The sequence below is a fragment of the Panthera onca genome, chromosome B1 (assembly GCF_046562875.1).
Source record: "Panthera onca isolate mPanOnc1 chromosome B1, mPanOnc1 haplotype 2, whole genome shotgun sequence".
NCBI classification, from domain to species: domain Eukaryota; kingdom Metazoa; phylum Chordata; class Mammalia; order Carnivora; family Felidae; genus Panthera; species Panthera onca.
Window position 1 is genome coordinate 72,967,737 of NC_138342.1, and position 16,221 is coordinate 72,983,957.

At 40.0% G+C, this 16,221-nt stretch overlaps 1 protein-coding gene across 3 annotated transcripts in view; it reads left to right on the forward strand.

Annotated features, from left to right (window-relative positions):
• HERC3 (HECT and RLD domain containing E3 ubiquitin protein ligase 3) overlaps positions 1-16,221 on the forward strand; it is a 114,043-nt gene that overhangs the window by 11,865 nt on the left and 85,957 nt on the right. For all 3 annotated transcript variants that reach the window (XM_060654647.3, XM_060654645.3, XM_060654646.3), the window contains one exon: positions 1,166-1,433. In XM_060654647.3, the coding sequence (XP_060510630.1) occupies positions 1,208-1,433 (226 nt within the window). In that variant the 5' untranslated portion in view covers positions 1,166-1,207. The remainder of the gene's footprint in view (positions 1-1,165; positions 1,434-16,221) is intronic.

The following is a 16,221-nucleotide window of genomic DNA, read 5'->3' on the forward strand; positions in this document are numbered from 1 at the left end:
GACTACCTAAAGGGGTTAATTAGTTCAAAAAATTTTTTTAATGAAATAGGCAGGGGCACCTTGGTGGCTCATTTGGTTAATTGCCAGGCTCGGTTTCAGCTCAGGTCATGATCTCGTGGTTCATGAGTTCAAGCCCTGCATCAGGCTCTGCTCTGACAGTGTGGAGCCTGCTTGGAATATTCTCTGTCTCTGTCTCTCTCTGTCTTTCTCTTTCTTTCTCTCAAAATAAATAAACTTAAAAAAAAATGAAATAAGAAAATTCAAAAGGTGCAAGGAGAAAGGACACGATGAAGTTGTGAGGGTAACTTCCAGATACTTATTGCCATAATGGTTTGCAAAATTGTTTTAGCCAGTCTCCTCTCCTGTACTCGGAGTTCCTCATCAGTGATCTAAAAATCACATTGTGTCAGTGTTCACTGTTCATTAATACAAAATTTGTTTAGAAATATTTTTTTGAACTCTTACTAAAACACAAAAATAGCATCATTACTATGAACATTTTCAGTGATATTATGTTATCATTTTGACATGCAAGGTATCTGAAGAATATTAAGGGGAGTGTTAGTATTTATTTATTTTAATTTTTTTAATGTCTGTTTATTTTTGAGAGAGAGAGAGAGATATGGAGGGGCAGAGAGAGAGAGAAAGGGAGACACAGAATCTGAAGCAGGCTCCAGGCTCTGAGCTGTCAGCACAGAGCCCAACATGGGGCTTGAACCCATGAACTGTGAGATCATGACCTGAACCAAAGTCGGACGCTTAACCGACTAAGGCACGTAGGTGCCCCAGTTTATTTTTATTTATTAGAGTTTATTTATTTATTTTGAATGAGAGAGAGTGCATCCTCCAGGGGAGTGTTATTTTTTTTTTTTTCATTGATTATATTTACTACTTCAAAGTGATTTCCTTGGGGTTCCTAGTGGCTTAGTTGTTTAAGTGTCCAACTCTTGATTTAAGGTCAGGTCATGATCTCTCAGTTCTTGGGGTCAAGCCCTTCCTTGGGCTCTGCACTGACATTGCGGAGCCTGCTTGGGATTCTCCCCACCCCTCCACTGCACGTGCATGCATATGTGCACACACTCTGTCTCCCAAAATAAATAAATAAGCTTTAATAAATAAATAAAAGTGATTTTCTCTATTTTTTTTTTTTAACCTTTTTTTACAGAACTCTTTTCTCGGCTACATGACTCCCTGAAGGATAAGAACAATGTTATGTTGGGGATATTGGTCTCTGGGCCAACCTGGGATCAGCACCAACCTGCAAGGGATTGTGGCTGAGCCACAGGTGTGTGGATTCATATCAGATAGAAGCGTCAAGGAAGTGGCCTGTGGAGGAAACCACTCCGTGTTCTTGCTGGAGGATGGGGAAGTTTACACGTGTGGTTTGAACACCAAGGGGCAGCTGGGCCACGAGAGGGAAGGAAATCAGCCCGGTGAGTACACCTAGTCTGCCTTGATGATTGGTGAGGAAAGGCTGAGGAAAGGGGGAGAGCTGGTGGAAGATTTTTGAGTGTTTATCTTTCAAGAGGCTCTGACTGGGTGCAGGGGTCTACTGTTTGGAACTTTTGTGTTTAATTCAAGTCTTTGAACAAAAAGCCAGACTTTTCCTTTTTCCTCTTATTAGATGACATATGTAATATCACTGACTGGGGGAGAGAGGTTGACTAATTTAGAGTTAAAGAAATAGATTTTCCCCAGTGATTGAATGCTAAGACATTTTGATCGTTTTGTGGATTTGTAATCCTCATACACTCAATATCAGAAATATTTTCACCTAATTTTTTTTTTCCTAATTGCATGTTCATTGTTTATTTTGGCCACATGCTTTTGTTTAGCATTTTGGGCTAAGTGCTGTGCTAGTTGTGAGTAGATAGATAAGTGGGAGGTAGTGATGATGTGGCTCTAGGGATCCTCTGTGGAAGGATGTCTGAAGTAAGTCAAAGAGTATGCTGGAGGGAATTGGGGAGTGGGATTCATTCCTTCTGCCTTTGGGGGTCAAGGAGGAAGCATGAGTAAGACTTCAAGTGTGTGTGTATTAATGTGGCAGGAACATTAAGCTTATTGCACACACCTGAGTGTACCCAGTCATTTTTATTTATTTTTTTAAAAAGCATGGGTATCAAGGTGCAGTCCACTGTTCAGGGAATGTACAATAGTACGGCAAGACTGGTGATAGAGGGTAAAAGGTGCTGTGCATATTTAAAGTCCGTTGGTTTGAATTACTTTTCTTCCCACCTTTTTTGTGTGAGGTTGACCTTCAGTATACATCTAGTGTGAATCTATGAGGTACTTTCTCAATGTTGGATTTTGGAGTAGAAGTGATGATGTTTAAATGAGTCTCCTTGTGGTGAGAAATGGTAAGATAGGGTCTTCAATTGTGACCATGTTGTGTGTTTTTACACTAACATGGGCATATGTCATTTTGTTTGTTAACTATCTTTTTTTATTCAATCCAAATCAAGTGAGGCTACCTACCGAAGTTTCATTAAAGAAGAGCCTTGCTGTTTTTTCTAGATGATTTTATCTAGGAAGGTGTTCGTGTTCATCTAGGAAGGTCAGTTTGGCATTAGGATCAGCTAAATTTTTTCCGTGACACACTGTCTCCCTTCTTTCTCATATTTATTGTCTCCGATAGCAAGTGGCTGTGTTCCGTAGTTCACCTGTCCGAATGTCAGTATTAATTTATAAATTAATAATGTTGATCATTGGATAAAGGGCTATCAGGCTGGTCTTAAGGAAGGAAAATTACGAAGTATGTGAAGTATGATATGTGGGCTCCTTCCCTGTTCTTTGCTCCAGGTTCCTTCATTGGAGCCCTCCCTCAGATGTCCCACCAGGCCTGCTCCCTGGAGCAAATCCTAATATTTTAGTCAGGGGTTTTCTAACATGAGGGCCCTGGACTCTTGGGATTTCACAGAAAGAGTTTCAGCATGGGCCATGTGTATTTACATGTGCAATGCACCTGATACTACAGGTTTTCAAATGTAAGTAGATTCTATTCATTAAAATAAAATTTTAGTAATGGTGCTACCAATTCATAATTGAGTTAGTAAATCCTATCCATTATGTGTTTTACCAATTAATATGAAAGTATAATATGTAGGAAGTTTTTTGATTTCTAAAAAAATTTTTTTTTTTTTGGAAAAGATTAAAAACCAAGGTCTTTCCCTTTCTCCTGTTAAAACTCACTTGAGTCTTACATAAAACCCGTACTCTTGCTCCGTTGCCCCCAATGAGAGCCAGTATCTAACAGTTAATGCCTAGAGAGGGATTAATGGCAAGTCACAGTCCAACAGCTTGGTCTTTCCCATGGGAATGTGTACATTCAACCAGGACTTAGAGATGTGTAAGACCTACTTCATACCAATAGTCCTTAAAGGATTTGTACTCACCCTGGCCAGTCTTTGAAGGAAGATGAGGAGGAGATCTTTCCAGTACTGCAGAGAGAACATAAGGTGAACCTTGGAGTCAGACAAACTAGTGCAGGCGTTACTCATCTCTGATTGTATGTCTGAGCCTCAATTCCCTTTCCTATGAAAGGGGACTTCCTGTCCTAGTGTAGCTCTTGATGCAGTAGATTCGAATTGTAAAGACGACTCTGCAAAGCTGCCTATGACCTGTGAATCTGCCCTGCTCAGGCCCTCCTGTCTGTCTGCTCTGTGACTCTGCCTTCTGTGCCAGCCTCCTTGGACACCTTTGTCTTAGAACCTGAGGTGAAAGGATTCGACCAGGGGTTGCACCTGAGAAAGGAAACAAAGAGCTTACAGTACAAGGATAGCAAAGACCTGTGGGAGGCACCATGGTGAACACATCTGAGTGCAATGTGGCATTGTTCCAGTGGAGCCTTCTGACACAGCTCTATAGAGTTAGTGGTGGGAGGTTTGTGGGCTCTGCGAGTGAGTGAACAGGAGCAGTCACAGCTTCTGCCTGCATACCCAGTCAGGCCAACGCCTCGGCCTGCAACTGTTCCCTGTAGGCAAGGCTGAGTGATTGAAAGAGACTTGAGCCAGAGGTGCCTCAAGAAGGCTTTTGGATTCCACCACAGAACCCAGCCCATGCTTGTAATCTAAATTTGTAATAAGCAAGGCTGTAGTGTAAATTACAATAAATTCCAGAAATTTCTGTTGTTGGCTAAGCTTGTCTGTTAATTATAAACTCCATAGCAGCTGTGGAATAGTGCCTCTTTGAATGGAAAGATAATGTGGGTGGGCACCTCCCTCTCTTTAACTTTTTTCTTTGGTAGGTGGGTTCTAAATTGGGGACCATTTGGGTTTATTTTTAATGAGTGGGAAAAAGAGAATGAGCTTGTTTTCTCTGTGTGTTTATTGAGAACTGTGACCTGGAGAGCTGCTAGGCATGGGGCGGGTAGGGGTAGTTAGTGACAGACAGACCCTGTTTCAGGGCGCCTGTGCTGGCCCTGGTCTGCAGGAATGTTATCCCCAAATAACCCCTGTGGTGTTTGGGAAGGGAATTTGATAGCAGACCACTTCCTCAGGATGCTTCTGGGGGCAGTGGGTGGGTTTGTGATTTTAAGTCGGTATCATTGCCCAGACCAAGGGTGTGAAAGGCTAAAAAGAGCGAGGGGAAGGAAAGATGGAAGAAGATGGGGTAGGGAATACACTGTGATGAAACTCTTCTGTTAGAACATGTTTCCTTGAGTCTGTCCTGCCAATTGATCAATTTATACATGTTGCCTAACTGGCATGGTTAAAAAGTACACACATTTATTTTTATGGAGGACTCCTGTACCTGTGACATAGCAGTGGTATAAAGCACACACACAATGATTTTAAAGAGTTTTTTTTCTCCTTGAGAACATCTAATAGTTTCCTATTGCTTTTGCGGTTCCTGATGCTGCTGTGCTTTTCTTGTACTCTCATTTCTTCTTAGTTCTGCCCTTATGTGACCAACTTTGTGTGTGTTTGTGTGTGATGGGGAGAGGGCGGTTCAAGGATTCATCAAATACTGAAACTCCTTGTTATTAAAGGCCTCATATTTTCCCAGTGTGTTGGGCAGCTTGGGGTTCTAGCTTAGGTATGTCACTGACTCATTCATTTGTGTGTTGGCCAAAGGCAAAGAGCCCTATGATTCCCAGAAGCATTTTTTGTGGCCACAGTATCAAAGCTTCATCTAAACTCAGTGTCCAGATTTTTTTTTTTTTTTTTTTTTTAAGTGTTGGATTGGAGCACCTGGGTGGCTCAGTTGGCTCAGATCATGATCTCATGGTTTGTGGGTTCGAGCCCCGCATTGGACTCTATGCTGACAGTATGGAGCCTGGAGCCTGCTTCAGATCCCTGTCTCCCTCTCTCTCTGCCCCTCCCCTGCTTGCTCTCTCTCTCTCTCAAAAGTAAACATTAAAAAAAATTTTTTTTTAAGTGTTGGATTGTAACTGTTTTGCATATTCCTCTTCCATATGACTTTTCTGTCCTTCATTCTCCCTGTTACATGATGATGTAAATCTTACCTCTCCCCCAAAATCAGGGATAGTTTCAGTGACAAGGGCATCGTAGGATTATTACTAACTGATTTCCTCATTTTTTTGCCCATGAATTCATCTCATAATTTCCTGAAACCTAGAGTTACAGAGCTACATTATAGGAAGATTTGTGTGCCTCCCCTCCTTTTTAATTTTTTTTTTTTTTAAAGAGGAAGCAAAACATGAGTTTTTCCTCCTAAATTATGTTTCTTTTAATTATGGTTTTTTGTAAGTAAAGCTACTAAGCTATACCTGAACATTAAGCACATCTTGAAATATTTTATTAAACTAAAATAGAAACTGGTTGCCCATAGAAAAAAAAATTCAAGAATTTTACCTTAGTTTACTGTGCTTCTCTTATTTCCACCCAGCCACATTGTCAGCACTGTATTCTTCAGGTAATCCACAAGTCTCCTTTCCCCATGTATAACTCTGAATTTTCCTATTGGGATTTTAGCCCAAGCTAATCCTTGTGTTATTAGGGATGTCTGAATTTATAGAAACCTCTTCTAACCTTTCTTCCTATTTAAGTAGGCAAGAACTGTGATAGGTACAATTATTTAATCTAACTTGACTATGTTAAAATTTTAAAATTCTGCATTGACATCTCAGGAAACCTTTTCATAGCAAACCTCAAGGATAACCATTTGTAAGCAGACTCAATATTTTTGTGCAACCCTGTTTGATTCATATCTATGATTGGTTCCTTTTCCTTCCTCCTCACTTAGTTTCTCCCTTTCTTGCAGGTAATTTAATCCGATTCACATTCACACTTTGTATTCAACCTAAGCATTTCCATAACGCCCATCACCATATGTAACAGCTTTCCCGCTGTTTGATAAATGAGGTTTATAAGGCAGAATATTTCAAAAGCAGCAATTCCCAGAGCTGTGGTTGCTGCTAACCCTGGTAGAAGTAACACTTTCAGAGAGCTTATCAAGTTGCTTGAGGGCATCTGAAGGACACAGTAACTCTGTCATGTTAATCAGCTTTTGCCAAAAAGCAAACTAGCTGAGCTGAAAGGATATTGAAGACATCTTATAATGACTTCCTATTATTGAAGTGCATATTTCTGTGGGCATACTCTGATATAAAAGGCAGAAAGTGCCATAGGAAATGTTCCGATCTCAACATTGGACTGTTAAGAGCCCCATCCTTTCCTCATTAGAAGTGGCAGGTGGTCCAGGAGGCTGCACAGCCCTTTCTGATGATGATGATGATGATGATGATGATGATGACAAAGGTAGTAATCAAACCCTATGGAATGTGGTGACTTCTTTTTAGCTGAGTGGACAGCTTTCTAGTTCAAGAGGTTTGGAGTTCAGGAGCCAATATTATTTAATAATTTTATTTCCTGGTATGGTTAATCAAAAGTTACTTTTTCCTGTCTGTACTCAGACTACTTTCTTTAAAGATACTTGAAAGTTTTAGAAAATATGTACTTATTTATAAGCATATTCTTTAATGTGAGGTGTTATTTGTGACTTGTAAAAATTTGCAGTGTTACTTTTAAGTAATTAGCGCAGTGGTTTGCATCGTGGTACAAGAGACTCCCTTCATTTGTTAATTGTAGGAGTGGTTAACTATAGATACTATAATCGCTTTCTATGTGCTTGACATTTTTTAAGCTGACTAATTCTCATGACAGTTCTGTAAAGTAGGTCAGTATTATCATTCCAGGTATATATAAAAGAGAACAGGAAAGGGGGTTGAGTTTCAGTTTTGCTTGTGTGCCGACAGTTTGGTTTTAGTAATCCTAGAATTTTGTCGATGGACATCTTTTTAACCTCAGGCTGATTGGAAAGGCACAACAGAATTTTATTCTCAGAACTGTTTTTCTTGTTAACATTTAATTTCCACTCATTCCTTACAAAAGAAATAAAAAGGATGTAAACTTGGTCACTGAGAAACTTGTATTCTTTAATTTACTGGTTGAATAACCAGATATTGTCAAGGTGTTTTGATTAAAGATATGGAGAAATAATTCCCTTTTCATCTTTAAAATCATCAGATGACTGTCAGCTTGTTCTTTTATACTCTTCTGGGTGCCAGGTAATCTGGGGGAAAAGACACATGATCATTCATATCTCAGGCAGATATATATTGCCTTGCAATTTGCCTCTTGTTCTTTGTTCCTTTATTTCCTCGAATTATTTATTTCTTATTCAGTCACTGATTGAGCAGATATTTACAGAGTGACTGGACTACTAGGTTCCTCATTTGTTGTAGTTATTGTTGGAACACGATGCATTTAGTGCAAATCCTATCCTTTGGGAGTTTATAAGCTAGGAGGGAATGTAAGATGTGTTTCTGTAAGTATTACATAATACAGCTCACCATGTGCTGAGCAAGTGATCAGGGTTCTAAATGTGTCAAAATAAGAGTTGTAGTGAAGAGTTAGGTCTAAGTCAGGTTACCGACAGTACTAAATTCAGATTTCTAACAAATGGCATCTTTTACAACCACACACATATCAAGTTCATGTTTATCTTAGGATTGTGAGCTTGTGGGAGAAGTGAAAGCTAGCATTTCAGAGAAGGGGCAGCTTTGGTAATGGTGTCATTCTCCAGGGATTTCCCATGTTTTCAGTGGGTTAAGTCCACCCTTTAGTTCTGAATTTTTGTGTTGCAGTAACAATTTTGTCATTTGGCAGTTTTGATCATCTCTTGTATACCTTGGTGATCTGCGATCTTCATAGATCTAGGAATGATAAAATGTTTTTAAGAAATTTATCAGTCTGGATGGTATATGTCTCTTCAGCTGGTATTTTACAGTTCTTCAGGAGCTACCAGAATCTGAGTAAATGCACTTTCATAGCATGTAATGTTGAAATCTTTGGTAACTCTCCAACAGATAGACTGTCTCATATCCTTGCAGACTTTGAATCAGGTTTTGACTCATTTTAAGACATGTATTGTAATTTGTATTATAATTATTAAATGACTCATAGCAGTTGAAATTGTTATTCTGAGTGATTTTCATTTGGAGTGTTAGCTAATTATGGAGGAAGCATAGTGAATAAGAGCATGGATTCAGGAGCTAGACTTCCTGTATTGTTATCCTGGCTCTGCCACGCACTGATTGTGTGATTCTGGGAAGGTTGCTTAACCTCTCTGTGTCTCAGTTTTCTTAGTTGTGAAACATGGATAATAATATCTACAAATTAAGATTTTTGTGAGGATACAATAAGTTGTATCTTGGGTTTTTGGAATAATGTCTGGCCCAAAGTAAGCACTCAGTTAGTGCTACCAGTAGTAATAGTAGTATTATAGTAGTATGTGTTAACATCTTCCATTACATTTTTTTTGATCCTACTATTCCAGCATATTAAATTAATAAATTCATTATATATGTATATATTATATATATAATAAATTTATTATATATTATATATATATATTTTTTGATCATTTTTATAGGTTCCCTTAACACTATAGGATCTGATGAATGGTCTTTGCATACAGGGGAGGGAGGTGATATAAGCTAGGGTCATTAAGAGAGACTTCACATGTTATGTGAGTTCTAAAGGATGGTCTGTTTCTTGATCTTTAGTTTTTTGGGGTCTTTCACCTTATTGGTCCCAAGAAAAACATTTTGCATATATAGGGCACTCTGTAAAAATGGGTTATCCACATACGGACATTCATGTATATATGTAATCTTTATGCCATGGTTAACATTGCCTCCAGCATTCTGGTCCAAAATTGCAAAGAGAAGTGAAGCAAAATAGGCATCTGTGGACATTATAGTACACCAAGGGCTTCTTTGTGATGCTTCTGGAGGACTTGAAGTGGTTTGGCGACAGTTAGTGGGGTGATTTGATCTTGCCACAGGTTCAGAAAATAGAGTACAATCAATTTATGCTGAGCCCAGCTGAATTCTGTGTGTGATTACTTTAGTTTTCCTTTTAGCTTTGATGGGCGTGCATCTTTGGGCAGGGATCTAAATGACCTGAAGGAAGGTTAAGTGGTTTTCCTTTCTGCATTCTGCAATCACCTAAGAAGAAATCACTTTGGAGTCTGAACCTGTCTAATCCCTGCTTTCGTTTTCCCCCTCCTAAATGGGCCTATATTAGGATGCTCTCAGCTGTAAGTAACAGAATACTAAAATATGGCAGGAACAGTGAGTAAAACTGCATATCTCTTTATAGAGGTCTAGGATTGGTTAAATCAGTGGCATAACGACATCATCAAGGACGTAGGTGCTTCCCATCTTCCTGTTCTGCCTTCATCATTTTGTTGTCTTTCTTCCTTGGGCGTGTCCCTTCCTAGTCACAAGGTAACTGCCACAGTTCCAGGCATCACATTCTCACACAGCTGTATTCAAAGGCAGACAGGAAGGGGAGTTTTCTTGTGTGTCATTTTTTAAAATGGGGAAAACCTTGCCTAGGAGCCCCCTCGTATATCCTCTTTTGCCTCACTGGCCAGGCCTGGGTTACCGTAGACCAGTCACTGGTGTGCCTGAGTAAGTGAAGTAGGAAATATCTGTCTGGCACAGTCAAGGGTCATCTCCTAGGACTGGGGAGGGGCCCAGCAGCCCTAAGAGTTCTGGTACAAGGAAGAAGTGGGTGATGGCTGATGGGTAAGCAACACACTGTCTTCTGCAAGGTTGGTTTCATATTGTGTGCATACTGGTGGGATCTTTGACACCTTAAAGTGGAGTCATGGAGTTTTATTTTTGTTCCATATTATAATCTATAGTTCCCTTTATGGAATCAATAGCAATACCTTAACATCAGCTTTTATAACAACTGATGGCTGCCCTTATGAGGCAATGACTTTATGATGTTTATGGTATATGATACGGAATTGTGTATTTTTTTTAAATGTATTTTTCATGTTTGTTTATTTTTGAGAGAGAGAGAGAGAGAGCGAGAGAGCAAGCATGAGCTCGGGAGGGGCAGAGAGAGAAGGGGCAGAGGATCTAAAGTGTGTTCTTCACTGACAGCAGAGAGCCTGATGCGGAGCTTGAATTCACAAACCATGAGATCATGACCTGAGCCGAAGTTGGATGCTTAACCAACTGAGCCACCCAGGCGCCCCAGGAATTAGTATCTTATTCATCTTTGTATTTCATTGCTAAGCACAGTGTAGTAGGCACATAGTGTAGGAAATATGGTGAATAAAATGTCTCTTAGGCTTTACTGTTTTGTTGCTTTGCCACGTACTATATGGGTTCTGGGAGATTTCTGGGGTTAGGTCAACAAAGATCACAGTGGTCTTTAAAGAAAATCACAGAATTTTAAGGATGGAGGATAAAAGAGTGACTTGAGTGATAACTATTCCATTTATGAGGCTTCACAGAACAAACAAAGGGTTTAGTATCACACAGCAGAACTTCTCTAAAGGGAGCTTTAGTAGACTTGGCAACTTCAGCTCAGTAAACTTTATCACTTTTACCCATTTTTAATCAGACTGCAAAAATCTTGAATGTCTTGAGAGCATTGCCTTTAGCAAATAGTATCACCTGGGCCATGAATCAGGTGTTCATTTATTAGCAGTCCTCCTGCATTTAACTGTCAAACTAATATAAAGTCATGAAATGAGGCAGACACTAAAATACACCGTTTCCAGTGTCTTCCAGCCCTTACCACCGTACCTTTTCCTGGCAGTAAGTAAATTTCTAGGTGAATAAGAATATCCATTTGTTAATACAATTGATACAAATACCTTCCAGTAACGGGAGGCTTTAAAACAATTATTTTTAATGTTTATTTTTGAGAGAGAGAGCACAAGCGGGGCAGGGCAGAGAGAGGGGTACAGAGGATCCAGAGCCGGCTCTGCGCTGACAGCAGTGAGCCTGATGTAGGGCTTGAACTTGTGAACCATGAGATCATGACCTGAGCTGAAGTTGGACACTCAACCGATTGAGCCACCCATGTGGGTGAGTTTATGTATAAGGCAGTGGTGGATGGATGGGAGTGGAATTTTGTAGTGATGTGGAGATTTATGCTTCTTGCCAATTCTCTAGCTCACTGATATGGTTGTAAGATTTCTTGGGTCTGATTTAGAGTCTCCATTTATTCCTAGGTGCTTTACCAGCAAGGTTTGCTTTGCCACTATGCTGTTTTTTTGGATGCCAAAATTAGCCTATTATGTTGAAAGTTTAATTTTCTTTCTTGTGATATTTTTCTCCTTTGATACTCTATCAGGTATTGAAATGAAAACATTTGCAGTGGGCTCAGACTTCCAAAGGAATATGATTTACCTCATTAAAATTTGAGAGTGAGAACTTTCCATGAGGTCTAGTCACAATAGCATCTCAGCCCGTCAGCTATTTGGGGAGTTGTTCATACTGCTAGGAGGAGAGTTATAAGGCTGTATCTTTTCTTTTTTTCCTTAATGCAACTACAATAACATTGACTATATTTCCTGTGCTGTGCTTTTCATCCCCATGACTTATACATTCTGAAACTGGAAACCTGTAGCTCCTACTCCCCTTCACCCATTCTGCCCATCCCCCCAACCCCTTTCTCTCTGGCAACCACCTGTATTCATGGGTCAGTTTCTGCTTTTCTACTTGTTTATTCATTTGTATTTCTGATTCTACATATAAGTGAAATATATGGTATTTGTCTTTCTCTGACTTATTTCACTTAGTATAGTATGCTCTAAATCCATTCATGTTATCACAAATGACAGGATCTTATTCTTTTCTTATGGCTGAATCATATTTCACTGTATGCATATACCAATTTTCTTTTTTTTAAACAATTTTTTTAATATTTATTTTTGAGAGAGAGACAGAGAGAGAGAGACAGAGACAGAGAGAGAGAGAGAGAGAGAGAGAGAGAGAGAGAGATGAGCGGGGGAGGGGCAGAGAGAGAGAGGGAGACACAGAATCCAAAGCAGACCCCAGGCTCTGAGCTGTCAGCACAGAGCCCGATGTAGGGCTCAAACCCACAAACTGCGAGATCATGACCTGAGCCAAAGTCGGATGCTCAACTGACTGAGCCACCCAGGTGCCCCATATACCACATCTTCTTTATCCATTCATCTATCGATGGACACTTAGGTTGCTTCCATATCGTGGCTATTGTAAATAATGCTGCAGTAGACATAGGGGTGCATATCTTTTGTAATTAATGTTTTTGTTTTCTTTCACTACCCAGTAGTGAAATTACTAGATTGTATGGAATTGCTGTTTTTAATTTTTTGAAATGCCTCCATACCATTTTCCATACTGGCTACACCAATTTAGAGCTCTTTCCCCTCCCTCCCCCACCTCTTTTCAAAGTAATATTAATGAGAGCTTGCAGAAAGTCCTTAAAAATTTAAAGAACCTGTTTCCCACTTTGCATAGATTTGTGGTCGGTGTACTTTATCAAGTGAAAAGGATCATTTATTGGTTTGGAATTGGCCTAGTGCTGTATGAATAGTGCTGATCATGGTTAAATAGATTGTGCTGAGTGAGACAGCAGGTTCTACATTCTGCATATACTCAGAGTATGTGGGGCGCAGGAACGGGGCAGGGAGGTGGAGAGTGGGGGCCCATTATGCCTTTAGGTGCAAGTCGCCTGGTTTCCTTTAAGGAGGTGAAGGCCGCTGATGGGCCATCCTAGGTCTTCTCCAAGCCCAACTAGAAGTAAGAATATTGGCAACCAGGAGAAGAGAAAGGAAAGACAGGAAAAGTGAGATAGCAGTCATGCTGAGCTTACCAGGAGGCACAAGTTAAGTGTTCTTTTTTTCTTCATATGGAGGGAAGAAGGCAGAGGTAATTATGGAGTGTTTTTATTTACTGTGAAGTAGCACATGATAGAGATACCCCAAACCAGCTAGTCATGAATGAGAAATTGGAAGTTTTTCTATGATGTTTTTATGAGTATTACCCTATGCTTTACCCATCTTACTGGTTTTCATTCTTCACTGAGGGTAGTTTCTGAAGCACGAAAGCTTTGGTGAATGTGTTTAGTATTTGCACTGTGGAGATGTTAGTGGTAAACAGTATATAGGCATTCTGGCGATTTCATGCTCTCCTGTTGGTCACTGGTATAATTCAGATTGACTAGATGCCTGTCTCCTTTCTTCTTTAATATTCTAGCTTTAATATAAAGCTTCCTTGGCTAGTCTTATAGGGAGGATGACTCATCTTTAGGTTTTCTAAATAGCGACTTTTTATATTTCTAGACTGACCCAGTGTGACTAGGAAGGGGTGAGCCAATTCCCAGAGATCCGTGAAGGATAGGTCTCTCTTCCCCTGCCCCTGTTTTTCTGTCTCTCTCTGTGTCTCTCACTCAAACACACACACACACACACACACACACACACACACACACACACCAGCAGACATAGGTTGAATGAAGGGAGGGTTCCAGTACACTTCACCCAGGATTGGGCAAGGCCATTGGACCCATAGAATTTCTTTCTCTTATCATTTTATGAGCTCAAGAAAAAAATCAAACTCATTCCATCTCCTCACTGCCCATCCCTTTAGTTTTTTAAAATTTTTTTTAATGTTTATTTATTTTTGAGAGATAGAGACAGAGTGTGAGTGGGGGAGGGGCAGAGAGAGATAGAAAGACACAGAATCTGAAGAGGCTCCAGGCTCTGAGCTGTCAGCACAGAGCCCAGTGTGGGGCTTGAACTCACAAGCCGTGAGATCATGACCTGAGCTGAAGTCGGACGCTTAACTGACTGAGCCATCCAGGCGCCCCTGCCCATCCCTTTATTAAATCACTGTATGAATTACCATTTAACTGCCTTGATTTAGATATTTGGGTCAGAAAAACACTGTTTTCAAGTTTGTCCATAGTTTTAATGAACCATTAACTCTGGCAGTGTTCCAGCCACACACAGCTGTCTCGAGATCTGAGGACTGACCCTCTAGTGTCCAGCGGGGGAGCTTCAGGCTTTAGTGCATGTGGATGAAACCAACCAGGGAAAGCTCTGTGACAGGAAGGGCTGGAGGGAGCCAAAGACTTAAATGAATTCTTTTCTGTTCCACCGTGGGTGCCTCCTCTCTGTCCCTTGCTTGGACTGAGTGTCATCATGATCAGGCCAGAGCTGCAAATCAAGAAGAAGCCATTGGTCTTTTTTCACTTCTTTTGTTCCTCTTCCTTTACTGCATTCTTGATTCTGAATTTTGTACATCACTGTTTGTTTAATTTGTATATTTATATTAAGGACTAGGGCACTTTGACTTTCTTTATGCTTTTAATACAGAATTTATTTCTGGTGAGGATTGCATGGCTGCCCAGGTGAGTCAGGCATATGCTACCAAGGCATTTCAGTGGGAAAGGACGGTTCACTTAATTAATGGAATTGTTAGAGTTGGCTGTTAACCTGCAAATAGACCTAGACCCCATAGCTCACTCCATATTCAAAAGTAACTTCCAGATGTATGAAGGACATAAATGTGAAAAGTAAAACTACAAAAACAATAGGAAAAAAATTAGGGGAATGTGTTTAGAAGCTTGATACAGGCGGTCCAGGAGCCATAAAGAATAATGATTGGCAGGTTTGCATTAAGTTAAATTTTTTCTGTGATACAAGGCATTCATGAACAAAACCTAAAGATGAGTCTAGGTTGGGAGAAATAGTGCCATGAATTACCAGATAAAGGCTTCATATCTCAAATATACCAGGGCATCTTCTAGTTGATTAGAAAAAGATAAGCAACCCTGTAATGAAATGGACATTTTACAGAAGAGTATTTACAAATAGCCAATATGTGAAAGGAAATGAAAATTAAAATGAGATACCATTTTTTTCATCTGTTTGATTGGCAAAAAATTTCAGAGAGTAATAATATTCGCTGCTCACTGGTACTGAAAAATGGGCAGTCATGCGCTGATTGAGGAAGTATGAGCAGCTACAATCCTTTCTGTAAATCACCTGGCTGTATTTAGTAAAATTTAAAATGGTTATACCTTTTGAATAAGCGGTTCTATTTTTAAGCTTCCTTACACAAATAAAAATGTTAATATATAGCAGAAGGAAATATTTCTAAGGATGCTTACTGCAGCAGCGTTTTCAGTGGCAAAGTAATGGAAACAGCTTGCTCATCCTCTAGGGAAGAGGTTGAATAAATATAACGGACAGTCAGAAGATAAAGCTTTAAGTACCATCTTTTATGCTGTTGACTCACAAATTATTTCCAGCCTTAACTTCACCGAATCCCAGGCTTGGTATCCGTTTAAAATCTCTACCTGGATGTGTAATTGGCATCTTAAGTTTAACGTATACCAAGCCAAACCTGATATTTCTTTTAAACCTGTTCTCCACCCCTTTTTCTCTTATTTTGTAAATGGCAGTACCAGTCGTCAGGTCACAAACCTTGAAGCCATCCTGGAACCCACCCTTTTAACTTTACTACCCTGTGAATTATGCCCCCCTGCCCCCCCCCCCCCAACCCTGCTATTTTCCTTCCCCACTTTGTTTTTCTTCATAGTTTAGGCCTGTCTCATATCCTGCATTCTGTCTTTGTCTTGTCTTTGTCTTTCTCATATTTGTTTCAGCTCCATGAGGATCAGGACTGTTTTGTATCTCCCAACACCTAGAATAGTATCTGGCATATTTAAGTGCAGCCTTCAGTAATTATTATTATCATTTTTTATTTATTTTCTATTTTGAGGGAGAGAGGCAGAGAGAAAGGGAGAGAAAGAGAATCCCAAGCAGGCTCCACAGCATTAGCGTGGAGCCTGATGCGGGGCTTGAACTCACAGAACTGAGAGATCATGACCTGAGCCTAAACCAAGAGTTGGATGCTTAACCAACTGAGCCACCCAGGTGCCCCAGTAATTATTT